At 43.6% G+C, this 23,619-nt stretch overlaps 1 protein-coding gene across 5 annotated transcripts in view; it reads right to left on the bottom strand.

Annotated features, from left to right (window-relative positions):
* Window positions 1-3,321: 3,321 nt before the first annotated feature.
* Window positions 3,322-23,619, bottom strand: part of VIT (vitrin) — a 53,189-nt gene continuing 32,891 nt past the window's right edge. The window contains exons 10-19 of one of the 5 annotated variants that reach the window (XM_085055235.1): window positions 22,702-22,740; window positions 22,544-22,600; window positions 21,863-21,925; window positions 18,033-18,080; window positions 13,525-13,587; window positions 10,694-10,841; window positions 10,392-10,495; window positions 9,671-9,897; window positions 7,117-7,630; window positions 3,322-6,522 (exon numbers count right to left, since the gene is read on the bottom strand). In XM_085055235.1, the coding sequence (XP_084911361.1) occupies window positions 6,344-6,522; window positions 7,117-7,630; window positions 9,671-9,897; window positions 10,392-10,495; window positions 10,694-10,841; window positions 13,525-13,587; window positions 18,033-18,080; window positions 21,863-21,925; window positions 22,544-22,600; window positions 22,702-22,740 (1,442 nt within the window). In that variant the 3' untranslated portion in view covers window positions 3,322-6,343. The remainder of the gene's footprint in view (window positions 6,523-7,116; window positions 7,631-9,670; window positions 9,898-10,391; window positions 10,496-10,693; window positions 10,842-13,524; window positions 13,588-18,032; window positions 18,081-21,862; window positions 21,926-22,543; window positions 22,601-22,701; window positions 22,741-23,619) is intronic. The other 4 variants (XM_085055236.1, XM_085055239.1, XM_085055237.1 and 1 more) reach the window with 4 other exon arrangements.

Genomic DNA, 23,619 nt, shown 5'->3' with positions numbered 1-23,619 from the left:
GATTACCTTGTTTAAATGCTACTGTTGTACAAAAGTGAATGTTATTTTGAGTGAGAAGTTCTGTTTTCTAATTTATGAAAGAAATAGTTTTCCTGGGAGTAAGCATCCATAAATGTAATATATTTCATGATTTTGAAAAGGCTTATTAATCATGGGACGTGAGAAAAGTCAAAAAGTGATACATTCTCCAAAGATTTGTTTAGCGTTTATTATTACAAGTATAAATTTTTTCTTTAAATGAAAATGCTTCTTCAAAAACTTAATATTAAACTTCTTATTAAAACTTAGTAGTTTAAAATACTGGATAAATATCTAAAATGGCAAGGATAGAAAATTCAGAGGGAGATTATTTTGTAATACACCAGTGTAATTTTGAGCTTTTCAAGTGCAGCCCTGAATTTTCTCTTTTTCACCGCAATTCATATTTTGTGAAACTTCTTGGATAGGTTATATTTAAAGCTACATTCACTTGCCTGAATAAGTCAAATAAATATTTTGTCATTTAAAATTATATAGATCTGCTTATGTTAGTGTGCCATTTAAAATGAGACCCCATTGAGGTAACCATGCAGGTATTTGTGTTGGTATGACAGTAGTGAAGTGGGGTATCTGTGTACTGTACCTGCATTCTGTGCTGAGCAAAATCACACGGACTTCCAGAAATAAGCAATGGTTTTTAAGACCAGCTTTATTTAATGTTGCAGCAGCAAGTGTCATTTGTACCATATAATTATGTAAATTGGGTGCTAATAAATACTATTTTTCAACATTTTGCATTGTGTTCATAATTCTGCATTTTGTCACAAGATATGTGTGGTTTAGAGTGCTAGGAGGGAGAAGTGCACTAAGACTAAGACAAATAGATGTGTTTGAAGGGGCTTGAGGTAACTCCATGTGAAATTCCTATTGAACTGTGCAGCATGTTACTGATCACTGGAGCGCCTTGGTTTTTCTGTTCTCTGTATGTCTTGGTTCCGTACTGCTCTGCCAGCTCGGCAGTGTTGGCACCCTGCATCTTTCCATGTGCTGAGGCACGTGTTCCCTGCGTGGGGGTGAATGTGGGGTGAGCAGACATGCGGAGTGGGTGTGGCTGTGCAGGAGCTGATCTGTCAGTGGGGTTGTTGGAAGCCAGACACGTGGCTCTTCCCGAGGACAGCGTTCATTCAACGTAAAAATAAAAATGCATGGTTCTGCCCTCGGGGAGAGGATGAGGGAGAGCAAACCACACATCACAGATGGTGCTTGCGTTGCTGCAGGAAGGTGCTCAGAATGGCACTGTGAGGGGGTGGTAGGAGAACCTACACAGAACTGAGCAGAACAAGTTGTTGTCAGTGAGTCCAGGCTGTTTTTTCTGAGCTTGTAGGTGGGATAAGCGAAGTTCTCATCTTTTTTTGGTAGGTGTAAAATAGCCTGATTTGGTCCTACTCATCTTCCTGCCTCATAGAAAAGGAGGAATTGCTTTATGAATTGACAGTAGAATCCATTCACCCCAGTGTTCTGCCTCTAGAAGATTCCTGAGGTAGGGGGAAAGAAGATTTAGTGAATAATGTACAAGTGCCCCTCATGTGGAAGGCCTTCCTCCCATGCTTATGGGTTTGCCTATGAACAAGACATGGCCCCATGATGATTTGGGTGTGAGGGAAGTGAGTATACTTGGTGATACAGTGGAACTTCTACCATTTCTCCTTGTGCTTAAAAAGAAGTAATTTCTATGAGTGCTGGAGTTCTTGAACTGCATTATCAGAGTTCTCATTAGAAATCAGATAAGGGGTTAAACTGGCATTAAGAAAAATAACACGTTTCTTGCCATTCAGTAAGACTCATGCAGTTGATTGTGAGCAGTGTTGCTGATGCAGTGCTGAAACCCCCATCCCTCCTCCTCTCCCAGTTTAACAAGGAAAAAAAATATTATTTTGAGGAGTTTGAAGCATTCAGCTGCATTGGTGTACATTTGTAATGTTTTCAATATGTAGGTGACTTAGCAAATGTAAATGACTTGGTACTGTCAAAGATGTCTCAAAATGAGATGGGAATGGAAAAGGGATCAAGTTGTTTTCATAATGTTGCTCATAGGCAGAGAAAAATAGCTAGTGGAATGATAGTGACTTTGTTCAACCATTAAGTAATTTAAGGTATGTATACCACAGAAAAGTGACTTAAATTTGGTGTCTAGGTAATATTTCTGGTACTACTTACTGCTTGCTTTGACTTTCTGAGTAGACAACATGGATAATTCTCTGTGGGGTAACAGGGAGGGTAATAAATCACTAAGTATGTTTAGTTTGGGTTGATCCTGGCTGGATGCTTAACTCCAGAGCTTTTCCTGGTTGCTGGTATGGTCCCCCTTGTGTGCTGGAGAGCCGTGGGGGAAGTAATGTGAGGAGGAAGGGGAAGCTTTTCTGCCCACCTGTCAGCAGCAGCCATGGAGAAACTTCTTGCCAAACCAGCAAAGCAGCAGCAGCTGAGGGGCAGGAGGGTGCACACTGCAGGTGATGCTTTCTCTGTGGGGTGGCACAATGACACCAGAAATGCTGAGTGTCCCACACTGGGAAAGAGGACTTTGAGTAACTTCTCTCTGAAGAGATGGCTGAACTCTTAATTGAATTTGGTGTCTCACTAGAAATGTGGGTGCCTAATGCTGGAGTTAGAGGCAAGAGATGCTGAAATTGAGCTCTGCCAAGGCTTTCAGAGCATGAACGTCAGTAGGTATTTCCAGGTGGGTGTTCTGCATTGTGATTGCTGAGCACTGGTAAACCACCAGCCCAATTCTGCTTATTTCTTAGGGAGAGGGAGATGAGACAATGCCCTCTAGAATGTGTATCCAGTGATCAGTTCATGCAGCTCCCATCTCTTTGGGATGCCTCTGCCAGATGGCAGGTTGCACTGCACTGGTCAGACATCTGAAACTAAGTGGCCCAGCATCAAGCACTTGGACTTGTAGATTCTCTTTTGATTCAGTCCTGCATGTAGAAAGTGTGTGGAGCCTTTGGGGTTCTTTTCAGCTTTCAAAGGAATTCTGGTTCCAAGTAAGACATGATCTTGCAGACTTTGGAATGTACATATGATTTTGATGCCTTTCAGTCATTAGACTCAGCTTCAGTGACTGATCCCTTGGACAGGTAATTTTGTGGTAGGTCACACTAAGGATCTTTTTCATATGAGCATATAAAAGGATGACATTGAAGGGCCTTGGGCTTTGCCAGCCTTGCTAGGTCTTCCATAATGTAATGATAACCTCAACTGTGTTTCAGAAACTAAAATGGCATGGGCCATATTTGCTGTTTATTTTTTAACCCCATATGAGATGACATGCACTGCATATGCCTTTATGAGAATTTTATTGCAAAATATATAGCAACTTATAAGCTCAAAATAGTTTGTATATGTTACAGAAGGGGTTCTGCTGCTTTCTTCAAATATACCCCCTTGAATATTTATCTACATATGTAAGTTACCATGTTTTTTTAATAAAACAGCATTTAGAGACTTTAGTAGGTGGCAAGTAATTTGATTGCTATGAAAGGTAAAGGTTAAGAGGAGTGTGTTCTGTGATTGCTTTTCATAATGGAAGGGTGTAGTCTTAAAAGTTTTGTGGCTTCTGTTTAAGTTTACAATGTTTATGAATAGAACATCCAAGTTTAGACAAAAGTTGGATTAAACCACTTTCACACTTTGAATTTTGACAATTTCAAGGTTGTCCCAGGAAGTAAATAAAAATGCTTATTGGCAAACAAACACCATAGTTGTTCTGTAAACTTAAACCATTTAAACAACAAACCCTGAAGTGCCCTTTATAAATGCTTGACAAAAGATAGCTGTGCAACTTTCCTGTGAAAGAGCATTTGAAAGCTTAATGTCATTGCTTAAAGTTTAAGCTTTAGGAAGAAATTATATCCCATATGCATATATCCCTTATGCACATCCTGAAGAACGTGTACTCTAGCTGTTTCTAACATCTCAGCCATCACTGCTGTGCTTTTGGCAGAGAACAAGTGAAGCACTGGGGAGTCTCTGCAGGGTACCAGTCTTTGGTGCCGCGAGAGTACGTTTAGTATGGAGAAAAATATGTGGTGGTGAGCTGTTGCATTAAAAATTAAACCACAGTATTAAGAGTAACCATAAATTAAGATTTAGGCCTTTTTCACAGGTAGCCCCAAATCAGCCCCAAACAAACAGGTTTTCACAACAAATCTTGTGTCTGAAGTCTCCAGTAAATTCAGTTTATGTGTTTGGGTTTTATCTAGGCTGTGTAATGTCCCTTGTTGACAGAAAAAGATGTGTTCAGCAGAACTGTAGTGAGGAGCTGGGTCAGGAGATGGGGAATATCAGGAGTTGCTCTGCTCATACCTAACTCTATATCCTTAATCATTTTTTCAAGCCAAGAAGCTAGTGCTGTGAAGTGCAGCAGGACAGATTAGTGGTAAAAACTCTGCGTACAAATATGTCTTTGTTTTGCTTTTTTTTTGGAAGCTGACAGTGTCCTGTGCTTTTGATCTTGGTAGAGTGGTTAAATTGATGATATTCAGTTAAAGCTGGGACTTAATGTTTCTTCTAAGAGGAAGAGATGAACCTTTAGTATGTAAAACCAGTGTTTCATCCAGGATTGGTTTTGATAACCTCTTGAGAGGAGGTTATGTTACCTGGAGGTAACGTATGCCAGCCCAGCCTGGCTTATATTCCCACACCAGGGGGATCATGCAGAATCTGCTGTTTTCATTAATTTGCATTATGCTTACTTAGTTGACAGTTTATGAGCTGCTTCAGTCATATTATTTCCAAATGTAACAATTTAAAAAATTGTGCTACTTCTGCTTATAAAAGGAAGTAGCAGTAGAATTCCCTTATGGCAATTCAGTTAAAATTTATGTGGCTAATAAATATCTTGGCTCATGGTTATTAAAACTATAAATGCTGTTAAAAGCCTGATTTGCAAGTAATATGGCAAATTTGAGTTTTAATTTCTTTCCATTTCCTCTTAGTTCCACAAGCCTGGTGTGGCTTTGATTGCCTTAAGGGGGGTGAACATTTATGGTTTTATCGACTCCTTTGATAACTTCACTTAATGAACATTTTCTTAAATGATACTAGATGAAACATAACCAGAAATGGCTGCTTCCTAAATAAAGTGCAATTCTTTTGGTCCTCCTAGTGTGTCACTCCTCCCCCACTGACCAGTGACATGGGTGGTTCTCCACTTAAGAAACCCTTGTGTGTTCTGACTGATCCAGGGCTGTAGTAGGTACATTTTGAAATCAATCCCTAAAGCAGAAGTCAATCCTAAATTTGCATGAGGGTGTCTGTAAAAGCTTGAAATTCTGCTTTTCCCAGTGTGTATAATTCAGAATTTGAGAAAATTCCCTCTTAAATCCTGTTAATGGCTCTTGAATAGCTCTCTGAACACTAGAGACTGCTGTTCTGAGTGGTGGTTTAATGGCAGAGTGGTGGATCTTAAATGCTTTGCTGATTGTGAGCAACTTAAACCCACAATTTTTCTCAAAGAGTCTCCTGTGTCCTGACAATGCTCCTGTGGTCTTGCAGGCCTTGAACCACCAATGAGTGAAGGATGAAGCTGAGGGGGAAAGACACTTCTCAAAATCAAGTATTAATGCAGTGTGGTAGGAGACTAGATTCTAGTTCCTGCATGTTGGCTGCTTTGTGGATTTGAGGTTTTATTGGGGTTGGCAAAGGGTTGTAGGGTCATGGGCTAGACCCTTGCTTCTCACTTGCTTTCCAGTTTCTCAGAGTTTGGATAAATCCCAGTGCTTGAGTTTACATTAGCTGAAGTTTAACTTACTGACAAGACAGTAGTATGGAGACAGCTCCTGCTTTTAAGAAGGTACTCAAATTTGAGTTGTTTGCCCCTCCAAAGGAAGTGTCTGGTATTTGAGCCCTGATCTGTGTGTCATCTGGTGGGCAGTGCCATAGAGAGGTCCTTCTGCCACAGCAGCTCAGCAAGGCCAGTCCCTGAAGGGACCTAGCCACTGCAGGTAGTAGGTGGCATGTTTTAAGGTGCTTGCATGTGTCCAAAGGTGAGAACTGGGCAAGCTGGGGCTCTATACTGAAGCAGCTTTTCAAACAGCTGCAGTTATTTCCTCCATGTTTACTGCCTCTTTCGCTATCCATCCAAATCAGAGTTTCTGATGCCTGCAAGGAAAAGAAAAAATCAACATTCTACACAGAGCATTATCATGCATAGGGACAGAGCTGCAATCAACCTTGCTGACTGGAAAGTGCCAGAGGAAAACACCTCCAGTGTTTCTTTGAACTCAGAGCTGGCATTATTCCTGTGGCACTTGGTGTGCCGTCAGCACAGCACCCAAGGGTCCTGCCTTGCTTGAGTCCATCAGTTGCGTGGCTGGGAATTAAACTCTGTGCAAATGTTTTGGATGAGCTGATTAACATAGCGGTAGAGGTGGTCAAATTCATCCACAAAGAAGGAATGCTCCTTAACAGGTTCTGATGCAATGGCTTCCAGTTCATCTGGGGCTGCCCAAGCAACTCCAACGGAGTAAGCAATGACTCCTGGAAAGACACCCAAAGTTCAGAATAAGCATAAAAGTTTTCATTGCATTAAATCTAATTTAAGACAAGTACTGCAAATGTAGTTTCCAGGCAAAAAAAAAAATGGGCAGTGAGTTGCAGTGCTCTCTGTATAAAGTGGGTATTTTCAAACTGGAGGAAAGTTCTAGCTTGTGTTTTGAAAGTACTTTTTGCTGAGAGCAAAAAGGTTTAAACAATAGTGAAGCTTTTACTCTGGGTCTACAAGAAGCTTCTAAACAACAGGATCTTGTTCCAGTGCCAATGTGTTGGAAAGTATATCACTATCCTGACTAGAAAGCCAAAGGAGTCCTGTGTTATTAAGACAGCAAAAATCCCTTGAGATCTCCTAGACATAGCTGCATTTGTGATGATTTATAAGGTTTTTTTCTGAAGTTCCTTATTCAGCTAATAAACAGATGCTGATCTTGTTGGAGCTCAGTGGGACCCCAGGGAGAAGTACTACTCTTCCTTCACAAGGTTTCATCCAGTGCCTTCAGATCATACCAAACTGCATTTATCTGGCCTAGATGAGTGCTGAGGCATGAGGGGAGAGCAGGCAGTGATAGAAGACCTTACCGTTTTGGTGAGCTGCCATGGCTGGCATGCTGACATCATCGTAAGACCTGCCATCTGTAATGAGAATCATGATCTTTCTCTTGTTGGGTTTGGACTTGCTGAACAGCTGCTCTGAGGCGTAGCTGATGGCTGCTCCTGTGCTGGTGCCCCCACTCCAGTAGCTGATCCTTTTGATAGCATTCAGCACGTCCTGCTTGGTGCTGTACTTGTCAAAGCTGAACTCCAGCCTCTGCTCATAGGTGTACTGCACGGCTCCAACACGTGTGTCCGTGTCTGAAATCTCGAACTCCTTGCTGATGTTGGCTACAAACTGGAGCAGCGTGCGGAAGTTGCCGGTGCCGACGCTGCTGGAGCCGTCGATGACGAAGCCGATGTCGGCAGAATTGAGGCACGTCTTGCTGCAAGCCAGCTGGTCAGTGTCACACACCCGCTTCACCAAGGGCTGCACCACCTTGTGGAGGCTGAACCAGCTGGGCACGTTGATGGAATAGAAACCACTTGTCCTGCATACTGCCTGCAAGGCAACGCGAGGATAAACGCAATGGAAATTCAGTCTGCCTGTTTCTGCTGGGGTATGTAGCTAAACTGTAAATATAGGCTCCTGGAAAGAGCAGTGCTGGAGTCTGAAATGGCTTCTTCCGCAATTACCATCTGCTTCCCTGGGAAATGATGTCAATGTAGCATCACAGATACTTGTGTAATGTGACAGTTTTTCCTGCCTTTTTTTAAAAACTGTGGGATGGAGCTGATATTATAGTAGTGAAAGAACTGTAATAAGCAAGTTTGCCACCTGTCAAGCTTTTTTTCTTGAGTTGTACCATTCACAGAAAAAGCGTCCAAATCACAGAGCTACTCTTAGCGTGGCTCCCATGGGTATTACAGGAGCCTGTATGTTTGCCAGCTAGCAACTTCAGCTCCCATCATTCAGGAGAACAAGGAAGGTTTTGCCTGCTGAAAAACCCTACTACCTTGAAGTGAAACCTGGGGCTTAAGTTGAGGATAATTTGCCTCATACCCTTCTAAGGAGAAAAAACCCAGGCTCATTGTGTTGGCTCTGCCAAATAGTAAAAAAACTCAAAAACCACTAACTTCAGTAAGTGAATACTCATAAGGGCCAGATCTGCGGGAGGCTTCTGTAGGGTTAGTGGGAGTCAGGTGAGCACAGGTGGGAAGTAGGGGTGGCACAGAAGAGGATGTGAGAGAAGTCAAGGGATGGAGAATGGGATGGGTGAGGTGGGGAGGGGTGGGATGGGGCAGGGAGGGGAGTGATATGAACAGGCTGGATCAAATCGTCTTTGGCTTTAGTGCCTTTTAACTGCCAATGCCTCAGTTCTCTGAGTGACAATATTTTGTTATGCCAGCCTTTATGTATCAGCTTTGTGATGGTGTGTTTATCTGACTATTTTGAAAGACCAAGACACTGGTCTTGACTTGGATAAAGCCTAACAGCTCCAAGGGAGTTACAGTTCACTCCAGTCTGGGCTCCTCATGGTGTCCTGCTCTCATTTGCTCTTCTTACTGTCTCACTTCTATTTTAGTGTTACGATGCAGCACTATCAAGTTACCACTCCCTCCTTACCTTCCTGTTCTGAGCCCACTCTACTCTCACTTCTGCTGTGTGCCTGGCAGGTTTGCAGAGACTCATTGTAGCTTTGCTCTTTTAAAAACGTTAAGTGCAAATGAGACTACAGTCCAATTGTATGCTGACCAGAGACAGTGCAGCTCTTTGGAGCAGCTCTTAAACTCATGGGAGATTATTTCATGGCAGAGCAGCCCAGCTCAGATGGGAATTTGTTTTCTGAAAATACTGGATAACTCAACCCTGCTTCCTGAGCCCAGCCTGGTCTGCCCTAACTGGGTGCCAGCTTGTCCTGAAGCATTGTTGATCAGACAGCTACTATTGCTGCCAAATACAAATCAATCAAGGCTTGCATTCTCTTTTTTTGCTGCACATGGCAGGATTTACTCCTTTTCCAAGAGCTACCATGAAATCCATAGCAGCAGAAACAAATAACTGAAAAATACCCTTCATGAACCATGGAAAGAAAAAGTTTGAGTTATCCAGTATAGCTGAAAAACTGGCATGTGCCCATGTTTGGGCTGTCCCACCATTTGCTCTTTGTAAATGCAAGATTGACATTAGGTGGACGGGGCACCTCAACCTTTGCCTAGGGGGAGATGCACAGCAGGAGGTTTGTGGAAAAAACAATTCCAAATTGCACAGGCTGCAATTGTACTTTGTCATGCTACTGTGTATTTGGAAAGCCTCTCTCTCATCTCAGTACAACTGCAGGTGTGTGCCAAGGTTTAGTCAGTCAAAAGCCTTTTGCTCAATGATGTACCTCAAACCAGAACGAAACCAAACTGACTTCATCCCCTTTCTGACCTAAGCATTACTTGCCTGGGTTTTGCACAGGAAACCTCTAGACACTTTGTACAAGAAGGACAAGAAATAACCGAAAGGAGTAAGAAGGAAAGGAAAATGCCCTGAATGAAGTAGGTTGGAAAATCTAGTTGGAGCCAAGCTCCTGGCCAGACTCAGCCCACTAAATACCTTGTCCACAAAGTTTGGTTCAATAACGTTCTGCTTTTCATTTTGAGCAGCTGCTTCAACAGTGACAAAGAAAATGTTGATCCCTGATTCTCTGGCCAGCCTGGAAGCCTCTTCCACTCGGTCGGTCGGCCACCCGTCCACCAGCACTACAACTACATTGGGTGCTCCACCTCTGTTTCCATTAGCATCCAAAAAGAAGTTTTTGTTAACAAATGAAAGTGCCTTCCCTGTAATAGAAGAGGAGTTGAGGAGGAGTTACAGATCTGGAAACACTCTGTCTGATAGTACCCCATGAAATGGTAGGCAGAGAGCTGAGTCAGGTGTTGGAGGCTGCAGAGAGCTGGCAAAAGCAGCTTCTGTGGCTGTGTGAGCAGGAGGGGAGGCCACTGCTATTGGTGGCAGTGCTTCCTGAGCCCTCCTGCGCTGAACCCCCTCCCTATGCCCCAGAGAGGCTGCAAGTGATGAGCTGGGTTCCCAAAGTGTTGATAGCAACTGACTGCAAGAAGACAGGTATATCCTGTCAACTTGCGATGGATTTCCAGTGCCCTGGATCAGCCCATGCAGGTCATGGTGGGAACAATGCTTTCTCACTTGCCCTGCCCTAGCACTAGGCACTGTTTGGTCACAGCCTCTGTATCCTGGGAGGAGCTGTGGGCTTGCTATAGCCCAGGCTCTGAAACCCTCCCTGAGCTGAGGATGTGCAAGCAGCCACATCACCTACCAACATTGGAAAGTCCCCCTCTCTGTTGAATTTTCTCAATGGCATTCCTTAGATCCTTGGAGTTGGTGTAAGTTTTTAAGTTAAATTCTGTGGAAGGGTCATCACTAAAAGAAAAAAATGAGAGCAAATGTCAGTGTTTTGCTTCACATGCAACACAAAAGCTGTAGGACTGGTCTGTGCTACCTGGCTTCTGAGTGCAGTGAGCTGGAGTGAGTCCTTTAGCACATGCCAGCCATGGAGCTACAGCTGCCAGAGTGTGCAGCCATGCCCTGTGGCAATGGGAATGTCTGGGAAACTCTTACCCATACTGAACAATGCCCATCAGAGGACCAGCGCTGCCGATGCCAAGGGCTTGAGCCACATTACCAAGGAACCGCTTCTGGAGCTGAAAGCGGCGTTTGCCAATGCTCCAGCTCCCGTCCATTAAGAAGGACAAATCAACCTTACAATCTGAGGAGAGAGAAAGAAACATACAAGATATTTTTAGTCCTTTCTGATTGCTGTGCATCTTGCAAGCAGCAAAAGTCTGAAAAGTCTGCATCCAATGACTTGTCCTGCTGTGTAAGCTCTACAAAAAAGCCTCTGACAAGGAAAAGTCACAGCTGGGGGCTCAAGTCCGTTCTACTCATTGGTGAACATATTCCTTGGCACAAATTTGTCCTATACAACATCAAGCTTTGCTGTGTGACAAAGGGGCGAGAATCTTTTCACAAGGGTCAGTCTGGGAGCACTGCATTTGGGGGCTAGGAAGGTCAGCGCAACAGGAGCAAGCTGACTTGTATATCCTGTGCCCTCAGAGCCATGCCTTGGGCTCAGCATGCTTTATTTGCAGTCTAGAGGTGATGGGAGTTTGTAAAGCCAGCCATGGTCCTTGGATTTTGTGGTCTGACCACCTGCAGGGCATAAACGAGGGGGATTTCCTTGGTTACACTTTTGTGGACTTAATTGATATAATAGACATAACAGGAACAGTTACTGTGTTAATGTTGCTCAGAAGGGAGGGAAGTTCCTGAAATGTGTGATGCCTGGGATGCATCTGAGGGGAAAATGCCATGGGGTCTCTTCAAGGCCACTGCAATCCAGGATTACTGACAACAATCCTGGCAACTCTGCACTTCTGAATGAGAATTGTTCATCAGTTTCATTCTTGGCTGGAGCTAACATCAAGGATGATGATTTTGCTTGGTATGTTCAGACAGAGTGGGGCTGTTCTTCTGCATGTTGTTGTAGCCTTGTACCCATGTGTGCAGCAGCAGCAGTGTGCTGTTGTGTGTTGCCTCTCTGGGCTGAAGGCAATGTTCTATGAAAGGTATGCTCTACCCAAACATACTCTTCCCTTTAATTACACAGATAAACCTCATCTTTGTGTTTCTGCAAATGCTATCTTCATCACTGTCAGCCTTCTTTCACATTTCTGCAGGTCAGTGGTGAAACATTCATCTTTGGTCTGCAACTGGGAGCGGGATCAAAACTTGGCTTAACTAGAGCGCTAATTAACATTTTCCCCCTCCGGCATCTGGGTCATCCCCATCTCTTGATTTCCCTCTGATGATGCCTCCTACCAATCAGACTGTTCAAACTACTGTGTTTTAATCATTAGGTAGCCCCAAGGCTACAAAGCGCCAATTGTTCTTAGTGGCTTATGCAACTGCCTCCCATCTCATTACCTTCAATTTTTTCTCCCATAGCTGTCTCTTTTTTCTAATTCTAATAATGCTGAATTACAGGAGCGTGACTGAGAACCGTGTCCGCTCACAGCAGATCGTGAGGCAAGGTTGGGAACCCATAACAAATACCTCAATTAACAGCCAAGTTTTCCTGAATTTCTTGTCCTTCAAAGGGAACTACTTCATGAGATCTATATGTGGAAAGTGGGCAGTTTGTTATGCAGCAGGGTCTGGGGAGGCAAAGATATGCATACACTTACAGGCAGAGTTAGTTTCTGGGGAGGATTCAGATTCGGTGCTGGGACACGAGAGGGACACTGCAACACCACAGACTAAAGGTGCTTCGTAGGGAGGTGAGCACTTTCTGATTTGCAGGGAGTCAAGATCTGAATTAGGGTTTTTACGGTCTTAGAGTTATCAATGGGATGAAAATTTTGTTGCTGGTGTGACTTATTTCAGTTTAACTGCTGGAAACACAGCTGTTCTTGCTGGCATCTTCACTGCACTGAGCTCTGTTTTCCTGCAGTGCAACGGGGTCTGTAGGGCAGAGCCTTCCCCTTTTAATCTTCTTTCCCTTATTTCTGTATCAGTTTCAGGTGTATTTGACATTTTTGATAGGGAAAAGAATACTTTAAATATTAGAAGAAGTGCTTGGAAATACATAGACATTTGGTTCAGTAGTTACTTTAAAGAGTCCAGACAGCGTTCAGCTGCCCAAGGATGGGCAAGAGAGGAGCCAGGCACTGTTGGAAGGGTGAAGTCCCCTTTTTTGGGGTGGTTTCTAATGGAGAGGTAGCAGGTGACTGCAACTGACTCCATCTCTCCACTCAGAGTTTCTTTTGTCTTTCTTCTGCTACTTTGGGCCTCATCTAAAGATGAGTTAATGGGTAAGTGTGCCTTTATAAAGGTCTGTAGAAGATTTCCTTTTCAGAGTAGGGGAGCCTACATTTTCCTCTCTGAACTTGGGGGTCCTTGATGCTCCCTCTGCATCCCCTCTCCCCTGGCTGTGGCAGGTTTCAGGTCCCTTTCTCAGGTGGTTTCCTTCCATCCACCCACTGCTGTGGGAAGGGTGGACACACTGCATAGCCATGGGAGCCTGCTTGGGTCAGCAGGGCTAACACTGGATTGCTGACCTCTGCCGTCAAAGTACCTGAGTGAAGAAGCTCTGCACCCTGGGAGCATGGAGCTGATAGAGCCCAGGAAGAGGTGGTGGGGAGCAGCCACTATCTCACTGCCCAGGTAAGCTAAATTTTGGCTATTTCCTTCCCTGTAGAAGCAAAAACCAGTTATGTGTGTAAGAGGGGTCAGTGGAGAGTGCTCACTCCTTCTCTACAAGAAAAAATTGTATTCCTGGATTTTCTTAGGCTTTCTTGAAAACTTACCTTTTGCTATTTAATTTGAATGCATTCTAGCAATATATAATTAATAATGTCACATAATTGTGTAGTTAATTCTGAAGTACGTACTCTGATTCCCCTGGGAGATGGACTCCAGTGGCTTTGGATTCAATTCTTCCTTTGAACTGAAGCCTAAAGAGAGAAAGGAAAGGATCTATCAGTGTGTGCTTGGTGGCTGCCCTTGCTCTGTAAGGAAACAGCAACAGGGTCACTGCAGGGACCCCCTGGCCTGAGGATTGATGTGGGAGGGAAATGAGGATGTGGAGAACTTCCCTGGAGACATTACCTTGTCCCTGGACATTACCTTTACTCATCTGCATCATTCCTGGGGTAAAACAAGAGCAGAGACATTTCTAGGAAGGCCACCAAAACCTCTCCAAGCACCAACTCAGAGGTTCTCCTGTTTGGGAGTGAGTCCACTAACTGCAAGGGCTTGGGAGCATCCTGCACAAGCAGTGGGCTCCTCAGGAGCAGAGGCTGATGGCCACAGTGTGGGATGGTGACTGCCAGCAGTTTGCCCTGAGAGCCAGCACTGCCACCCCACTGGCTCGCTGTGCTTTACAATGAGCTGCACAACGACTGAAGCAGATGAGCAACAGATTTATCACGTTGTTTCCCATCTGGAGAGGAAGGCACAGGCAGCAACTCTCTCCATCTCATTACAGCCAGGGGAGCATTGCAAGCCACAGCTCCTCAGGTGCCCTCAGAGGTCTGGGTTATTTTGCAAAGCACAAAAGAGAGAGCATAATGGAGAGCTACAGTCAAGGGAAAGTTTCATTGGTCACTAGTGGATCCTAGCTCAGGATCCAAGTGAAGTATCTGGGTGGGAGCAACCTTGAAAGCATGAGTTGATGTCCTTGTGAAAGGCACTGACTCACAGGGCACCACCAGGCTGGCGTCAGAAGGTCTGAAAATGCTGAACTTCACTCATGACTTGAATGTCTGTCAAGACTCTCCTACAGTCCAGCATCTCCCTTCCAAGCAAGGGCAAAGGGCTGTTTCTTTTCACTACAGCATGACAAGATTAAGGGGATTTAGCTGGGATAATCCTCAGAAGAGACAGCAGTGATCAGACAAGCTACAAACTGAACACTCACCAAGAAAGCTGTTGGTCTAAAGAACAGCAGAACAGCTTATTATTTTTGTAAACTGTGTGTTAGATTTTGTAAGAAAAGCAGGAGGAAGATTTCCTTAAATCATCACCAAATAAGTTGAGGAAAGAGTACAGACTTCAGAGAAACAATACAAAGGTAATTTTAGAAAGCGTGAGCTTAATAAAGAAAAGGATGAGAAATTACTAGGTACCACAGAGTTTGTCTCTCCACAGCAGCCAGCCATGAGCAAGCCAAGCATAAGAGCATCAGTGTACATGAAGGGACATCAGGGAAGGTCACCACCCAAGTATGATGGTAGGCATACCAGCCTAAGCTGGCTGCTGAAAGTATTAAGAACCAAGCCATAATAATGCAGACTACTGTGAAGAAAATGGAGGGAAGTACTAGTTCCATTCCCCTCTGTCACAGCTGCTATTTGTATTCCAGTTAAGTCTAAAAATCCACCTCTCGTAATTGTCAAATACAGCTATTTTTGAGTCCTAGCTGCATGCTGAAAGCTGCATACAGTTTTGGGCCAGGGCCATGTTTGTATTAAATCTGAATATGCAGTACCTGGTGTAAAGCTGACCTGATTGGTACCTGATCCCTGCCAGGAGGCCTCATCACATTAGTCCTGGAGAGAATGGGTGCTTTGGCCTCTCAGTTTTAAATTCAGGTGCCAGTGAAGAAAGTTGCTACTGCAGGGACTAAACAGACCTGCTAAGAGCAGCACCAAATCAATGATTTCCCTCTGCTTTGTTTGTCCTCGGGCATCTGCTGTTGCCTGTTGTTAGAGCCAGGATGTGGTGCTAGCTGGAGCACCAGGCTTGGCCCTGTACAGGAGCCCATGGGGTCACCTGAGAGTGAAGCAGGCAAAGGGCACAAAGAGTTGCCCTGCTTTGTTTACAGCAAGAGCTGGCGATGGCTTTGTGTGTTTTGTTTGAGAATTTCCCTGCAATGTCAGGCCAGGTTAGGAGAGCCTGAGGGCTGGTGTTGCTCTTTGTCACTGTGTATGTGGTGCCTGTGGTGCCTGCAGGCTCACATGCAGCTTCTCTGTGCTCTTGCCCAAACTTTGGACAGGATACTTTCTGGACTGGAAACAGGAGCTCTCCACCCATCCTGGCACTGCTTCTTGGGGCAGAAATGCCTCTCCCTCACAGTTAGTGGAGCTGGCCCTCTTGTGCCAGAGCAGGCTGGATGCATTCAAAAGCAGATGAGCAAGCCAGGCTCCAACTGGCTTCATCTCTCATGGCTGGAGCTGTTGTCAGCACATTTCTGGCTTGCGCCTCTTGTCTTGCACACTGCAGGTGAGCTCCCAGGCAAAGAACAGGGAAGAGTGCACCTGGTGTTGTGTATTTGCCTATGGGAGCCCATTTGGATGGGGAAACACCAGCAGGGAGAGGCAGAGTGGTGGTGCTGGGGCAGTACTGCCTGAGGCTGGCCACTTGTTCTTGACTGAGGAAAAATGATGTGGAACAGGGGTGACACCAAGCAATTCTCTCCTGTGATATCTGCTGCAGGAAATATTTCTGACCTCTCTCAGGCCTGAAAGTCTCACTTGCAGGGGCCAAACCTGCCTTTGAAGGAAGGCAAATCTTATGCAGGTTTATGGTTAGCTTATCTGATGTAGAAGTTAAAGGCAACATGACTTGGCCACACACAGCCTCTCTTTGTCAAGCACATGGATGATGATTGTGGGTTTTTTCTTTAAAACCTGAAATAGACATCAGCCTGCCTTCCTGACTGTGCAAGTTCCCGTACAGGCTTTAATTACACAGGCATATAATAGTTCCTCAGCAACAGACCAAAGCCATGCTTCATCCTGCAGCCTGCACACTGCATACCTCACATGTACCAGCTTGGTATCCCATATGTGCAGTTCTCCCCCACCTTGCCTTATTTGCAGAACAGAAAGTAGGTGGATTTAACACTGTAGTGAAATTAGAAATTAACATGTGCCATCTATTTTAGCAACTAAATTGTATATGGAAGATAATTCATAGTTAGCTATTTGGCTCATGCATTTATCTGCATCCTATAAAATCCATATTCCTTTCCCAGGCATACAGCTGACATTAACTCTGTCAGTATGGAGAACTCAAGTGTAGGCAGTGGAGCATTTTTCATTTTTATTTGCCAGTGCAATTATCAGTTCTTGGAGGTTGTGGGTCAGCTGGCTGACTTGTGCTTAGTGGAACAATAAGGTCACCCACCAAATACTCCTCCCCAACTAATTGGGAAGGTGGTCAGTCTCTATGGGCCTCCCTGTTCTGCCAGTCCAATTTAGTGTTGGTATTGCCATGGGAATTTCAACTTGCTCCATGGGCAGTCTACGCCATGCTAATTAAAGTTCCCTTCACTGATTGTCACAGCTGTCCTTACTGATTAAACTTCCCATTCATTTAAGTAAGACAGCAGTGACTACATCCACGCCAGAAACCACTCCTTTGAAGTGACAATCTGAATTCATCAGACTTTATCACACTAGTCTGTGCTGGCACTTCAGTTGCTGAGATCCTATTAATACAACATCCCTTCCCCCATGCCCAACCTTTCATTGCATTTAATGCAATCTGTCATTTTCTGCCTCAAAATATCCCTCTGCACCCTGGCCCTAGTGCTGTAGCTTTTCCTGAATAAGCACAGTAACAGCTTTGAAGTAAGCAGAGTATTCAAGCGAATGGTCTTTACAAGGGCCACCAGCACAGCCATCTCCAGCAACAAAACCAGTGGTGGGAAAGGCCTCTTGTATTGGATGGTCAGGCCCCTTGTGAGAGGGAGAGTACTACATTGTGAATTGGTCTGTATCTTATGTAGTCTGCTTTTAATATTCCTGAGGAAAGGGAGCTGTTAACATGGAGAATCTGAGCTGGGAGCTGCTCCTCATTAAGGGTTGCAGAAGCCTTGATCTTGTTGCTACTAGAGCCTGCTACAAATGTAGGGTTTTTTCCTTCACCAGTACTCATAAAATATTCTTATCCCCATATTGTCAGTTTTGAAGGCTAAAATGTCAGAAAATTTCAATGATGTTCATTATTCTCTATGTTTGACTTAACCCCCACTTTTCTTATCTGTATGTCTTCCCTAAGTACATTCTGACATCAGAATAATCTCTCATGTTCTTCACTGATTGCAGCTCTAAACTGTGATCTCAACTGTGGCATTCCCCAAATACCTTCTCATTTACAAACGGATTTCAGTAGCTAGAACCCCCTTCCTGTAGTGTAGCTGCCAACTCTCTCCAGAACTCATCTCTTCTGCTTCTGCTTTAAGCAGGAATTGAAGACTGATGAAAGCACAGAATAATCTACTAAAATGTAAACAACATATCTTATTTATAATTTTAAATGCTGTAATTACTTCTTAAAATGAGATTGTTATCACCAGTGTCATGGGCCTGATGAATAAAGAGATTTAGCTTTTCCCATGTGTCATGGAAGCCACTTATTCCCAGACTAGTTGCTAGATGCTTTAAATATTTACCTGTGTCAAAAATGCTCAGTCCAGGTTTCCATGACTCTGTTTCCACTGCTTTCACACAAGAAAGAGAATAAGAACTATTACTGATAATAGTGCAAATACTAGAGATTACAAAATTCTGACTCAATTTAGAAAGGTCAGTTCAGACAATAACTTACATTAACAACTTAGGAGCTGAGGAAATCAGTAAACCTGGGAACCTTTATGTGCACATTTCAAGCCATAATTAGGAACCACATATCACTGCCCTCAGAGCACTAACCTTTTTTAATGATGTTTAAAATACACCTCCTTAGAACTGTTTTGGTCTCGTTCCTCTAAATTTCATTGATAACTGTGGCACTGACCTCAGTATACTTTGGTTTGGTTTAAGTTGTTTTTCACTGCAAATCTGCAAGTACCTCTCACCTACAGATTTCTTTATCCCATCAGCCCATCCAAACACAAAGAAGTTGTCTAAAAGTTGCTTGCCACTTATTAGGCATGGATAACTTCTTCAAAATTGCTGCCTTTATAAATAAACCCCAAAATGTCTTTGTTTTTGGAACATGCTGAAAGATGTTCCCCAAAAGTGATGTTTTGCTCTGGGCTGCAGCCAGATGAATGCCCTTGCAGCTGACTAGGACAGAAACAGTTCCTGGCAATCCCAGGAACAGATTTAGCTCTTTCAAAGACCTAGTAGGCTGCACAGAGCTGGTGTGCTCTTGGCTAGAGCCAGTGGGTGAACTACAATGTAGGCTAGGAAAAAGTCATGCATGGGCTTGCCAGTGTCCTCCAGCCTTGTCCTTAGGTTGCCTTTTCCATGAGGAGCTATCAGCTTCTCTTGGGGAGGGAGACTTGTTGGATGAGGCTGATGGCTGAATAAGATGTGTGATCTCCCTTAGGGTAGGAGGAACCCTGCCATGTTTCATTGCTAAGATAATTTCCCTCCTTATGCAGAGCACTACTTAAAAACTCTATGAAGGGTCTAAAACTGAGGAAAACAAAGGACTAAGTCTGTCACAATGGACACAGAAGTTTTTTTGTGATTTTGCTTAGGAGGAGAAGTAGGGTAAAGGAAAGGATAGGCCTGGCTAATGGGAACAGAAACAAGAGGAAAACCAGGAGGAATATTCCTATATTTTGGTAGTGTTGTTTGCCAGTTTCATACATCCTTCAGCAGAGTCATGAGGAAACAGCAGCAACTGGACCTAGGGGTGATGGTGGCAGAGCAGGAGGACCCTACCCACAGAGAAGAGCTGGTGCTTATTTGTTACCAGAGTGGCCAAGGCATCTCCTGAATGCTGTCACTAAGAAGAACAAATTTCAGTGAAACCAGTTTGTGAGTAGATAATCCCCAAAGGTGTGCCTCCCTGTCCCAGGGTGGAGGAACACCCAGTGACTGTGAAAAAAAAATAGAAAAGATTCATATGAAGCTGCTTTTCATCCAGACCAGCTGGAAAAAAAACCCCAAAAAACTAAACAAACAGGCTAAGAACAAATTATGAAGAAGACCCTGCACTTTTTGATTCTTCTGTACAAATATGCTGCTGTGTGAGCTGCAGTGGTAAACCTGTTTAAAGCAGTAGGAACCGTATGGCGTGTGGAACCAGCTGAGGAGCTGCATAAAGATTTGCCCATCTCTTCTCTTCTTCATATGCAGGGATGTGAGCTGAAGAATAGGAGCAATAGAATGTGTCACAGGTTTGTTTCTGCTGCCACCTCATTGTCAGGGAGTATCCTCAGAAACCAGGCTTCTTTAACATCTCTGACTGTTGAAGCTCAAAAAAGACGGGCAGACGCTTTTCAGAAAGAGAGGCAGATGCTGAAAAAGACTGTTTTTTGTCAGTAGGAGCAATGCTGAAGTTTTTCTAGATTAACAATTAACAACTTCTTCAGCTCAGATGTCCACAGGTGCTCTAGTCTGTCCAAATCCCTGTGGGTAGGAGCTGTCTATTGCTTCTTCAATTGGCCTTCTCACTTCACTTATTTAGAACTTGCTGTGGTGGTTTACCATCTTAATGAAAAAAAACAGAAGATAAGTACCAAGAATTTGGGACAGCTGTCTGCAAATAGGCAGAATATACAGCTTTTTTTGAGTGACCTGATAGTCCAGGCAAAAGCTCTATTTCTTGCATGTAGTCCTAGAATGAAGAAAGCTGTTCATGCATATCTGAAAGTGAAATGACTACTTTTATAACTAGGGCTTTTTTCCCCTCACTTGAAGATGCCCATAAAAGAAAGGATTAATTTTTAAAATATTCCTAGACTGGTCTCTTTGAAAAAAAAAATAGAAAAAAAATAAAGACACAACCACCACAACTCTTTAGTATAATTGCCTTGAAAAACATTCTTGAAAACTCATGGCTAAGTGAGTATGAGTTTTCAAGAGAGTTAATGTGCATTGCACAAGTAACTGGTGTGTTGAGGAAGGTGTTTTCCCAGCACACTCTTTTGGTAACCTGAGCCAATGAGAGGAAGTTCCTCGACAGCACAGCCAAACCCTCAGAACTGATTGCTGCTGTTTGCACACACTTGGTGGGATCAAGAACAACTTTCCTTTCCAAGAAAGCAAGGACTTGTTCAGGAATTCTCCTTTGGTTGTTAGAAAAAAAATTGCTGCTTGAAAAAAACACATGTGAACTGCCACATTCTGGACTGAAAAAAGGATCAGAACTTATTGGGAATACAGCAACTATGTGTTTGTATTTCTTTTCCTTCTCATTCTGTGATGAAGAAAACAGAATAATTTATGATGGGAAATTTGTACTTTGCAATCACTTTAGGGTGACCTTAAGATGCCTTAAGCAATTAGGTGGGGTTCAAACACTGACTTTGATTTAAATAAAACTCAGCAGTATTCTCCTGTTTTTCTGGCAAAGATTTCGCTAGCCTGAGAATTAGCCAACACTTCCTTTGGAATGGCCAAAAAAGGTATGAGAAAGACAAACACAGATGGAAAAGAGAAGGAAGAGAAGGAGGTTGAAACAAGGAGGAGTAGAAAAGTGAAGGAATGGTGTACTTCTTAGGACAACTGGATTTTAAATATGCTGCAACTTGGTCAACTGCAAGTTGTCACCTTCACTGGGAAATTGCTGGGTTAGATTACTTGGCTGGAATTATCTGGAAAGACTCACTGCATAATATCATCCTCTAACCTCAGAGTGAATGAGCACTTGGCTCTTTCCTGCTGCAGTACTCCTCCTGTGATTCCCTGTTCTCACCAAAGCCCTCAGGGCCCAGGGACACCTTCATCTGCTGCAGTGCCTTGCTGCCACCCTGGCTCCCATCCCTCACCCTGCCCTAGGTGCTCCCAGACAAAATCTGTCTCTGAGAAACTCTGCTGTCCATCAAGGGAGAGCTAGTGTTTGGTGGGTGTGCTGAGAGCTCTGGAACCCCTGGAAAGTTGTTGGAGGACTTGCAAAATGCCTGCTGACAGGGCTGCTTGCTGGGGAAGGACCAATGGCACTGCCAGGAAGTACAGGTGATGCTTCTATCCTGAGTATTAAAGGCAACCTCTGCCTTCACAGCCTAAAGGTTCCTGTGAACCAGAGGAACAGAAGCTTTAGCTCCATGGAACACCTGATAGGCTGCACAGAGCTGACTGGTTGTTTCTCATTGTGACTAACAAATAAGAAAACCTGAAAACACTTTGTAAGTGTTGATTCCCATGGCCTGGAAAAACAGGTCACCAGTGACAGAGCTTTCCTTTGCCTTTCCCATTCAGGAAGCTGCTAGTTGGCATTCAGTGCATGAATCTTGCCCTGGTCCTCCTCCAGGATACAGGAAAACAATGCGGGATAGCTAAAACTATAAAAGAGAGTGGAAAATCTGCTGCTAGCAGTCTTGCTCACCCAGGTGGGCTGGAGAGCCAGCAGCCCTCTGGAAGGTGACAACAGGCTCTTGGCGCTGAACACCTGCATGATCCAACAGAGAGGCAAGAGGTTAAATAGATGCCAGCAGATGCCAGTGGGCAAGGAGGGAGAAGCATGATTGCAAGGGATGCAGTGGCCCCAAATTGTCTTTCTGCACTTTTTCAAACCACACAAAAAAGGAAGATGGGAACCATGAATTAATTAAAACAAAACAAAAGGACTGAAAGGGGCTGTCAAAAGAGTTTAAATGTTGGTAGGTGCTGCACAGTGCAGCTTTTAGCTGGTGCATTGGAACAACTGGTGGTGGGTCCTGGGATGGTGACTGTGCTTAGGGGCTGGGAACTGGGTCAGGCCTTAGTCCGGCAAACTTACACAGGCACAGCAGTCGCCTCTCATTTTGCAATAGCAAATGTTATAAAAGACCTCTGTAAATGATTTTAGACTACTATTTCAAGAACAATTCCATGTTTAATCAATCCTTTCCTTTTTCCCTAAAAGTTACACTATTGTCATGCAATGACACTGTGATATCTTCTCTCACTGCATCCTGCTATGAACATGGTTAGGAGGGAAAAACAGTGCATTACTGCATGACTTGGTAGATGTATGTGGTAGAAATACCTGCAGGGAGGAAATAGAGGAGAATTGTAAGGCCTTTACCTGTATTCTGTCGTAAAATACTCTTGTTACTTGCAGAGGTTGAAGTGCTCCTGAATGCTTTGGAAATATTATATTGGTTAGTACACAGAACTTAAACACAAGGTTTTCCAGTATTTGAGCAGTACAAATATACTGGTTGTTGTTAATTTAAAACATACCTGTATTCTGTCCTCTTCCTTGTGCAGCCTGAACCTGCCCTAAGTAGACATCAAAATGGAAAAGTGTGATTTATACCATGTTTGGTTCAGGACTACTGCTACATAGTTTTTTGCCTGAGTCCCACTTTATAGCTGTCAGAGTTAATGGTTCAAATATAGAGTTGTCATTAATAGGCTTTCTCAGCTGTTAACTATATATTTTGAGCCTGCTTAAAAAAGGGTTGTCTTGCTCTGTCTGTCATACAGATGAGCCTTGTTAACGTTCCCTTCAGTGATGGATATTACTTATACAAGTCTCTGGTTTGCATTTAGAAGATCTGCAGCTACTTCTGTGGTTTGCTTTCCCTTGTAATTTTCTTTCTTTCACTCACACTGGTGATCTATGTTTATCTCTATTTCAGTACCATCCAATTGTCCTGGTTGTGTGAAGAAGGTTTTAACCCCAACACTAAAACAGCCCCTCAGACCAGATACTGCCCTTTCTGTAGAGAGTAAGTGGACATGACCAAGCAGGCAGACTGTAAGTAATGAGACAATGGAAAAATAATGTGGGAGAATTCATGTGTCTGACATGTCTTCTACACAAAAGGCTTTTTTAAAGGTGATTGGGTTATTAAATTCCCATTGTTCAAAAATACTAAAGGCTCAAAGTATTTTCAGATGAAAACCATGTCTTTAATCATGCTTTTCATTTCATTAATTATTCTTAAGAAGCCTGTTAACAAACTTATCCTTTAACAAGCCTTTATTCATTAGTTTTCCCAGAAAGATTAATTCAAAAGCCTGATGAAATCAGTGGGAATGTTCTAGCTGACTCTGTGAACACTGGACAGGGGCCTGGGAGATTATTTTATCAATAAGATGTCATCAATGAAACCATTTTGAGTGGTTGTCTCAGAAAACAGGAATGGCTGCTCC

This window comes from Lichenostomus cassidix, chromosome 3 (assembly GCF_008360975.1).
Source record: "Lichenostomus cassidix isolate B80296 chromosome 3, HeHo_3.0, whole genome shotgun sequence".
NCBI lineage: Eukaryota > Metazoa > Chordata > Aves > Passeriformes > Meliphagidae > Lichenostomus > Lichenostomus cassidix.
The sequence above is the reverse complement of the archived record's forward strand: the minus strand, read 5'-3'. Positions and strand labels throughout refer to the sequence as shown.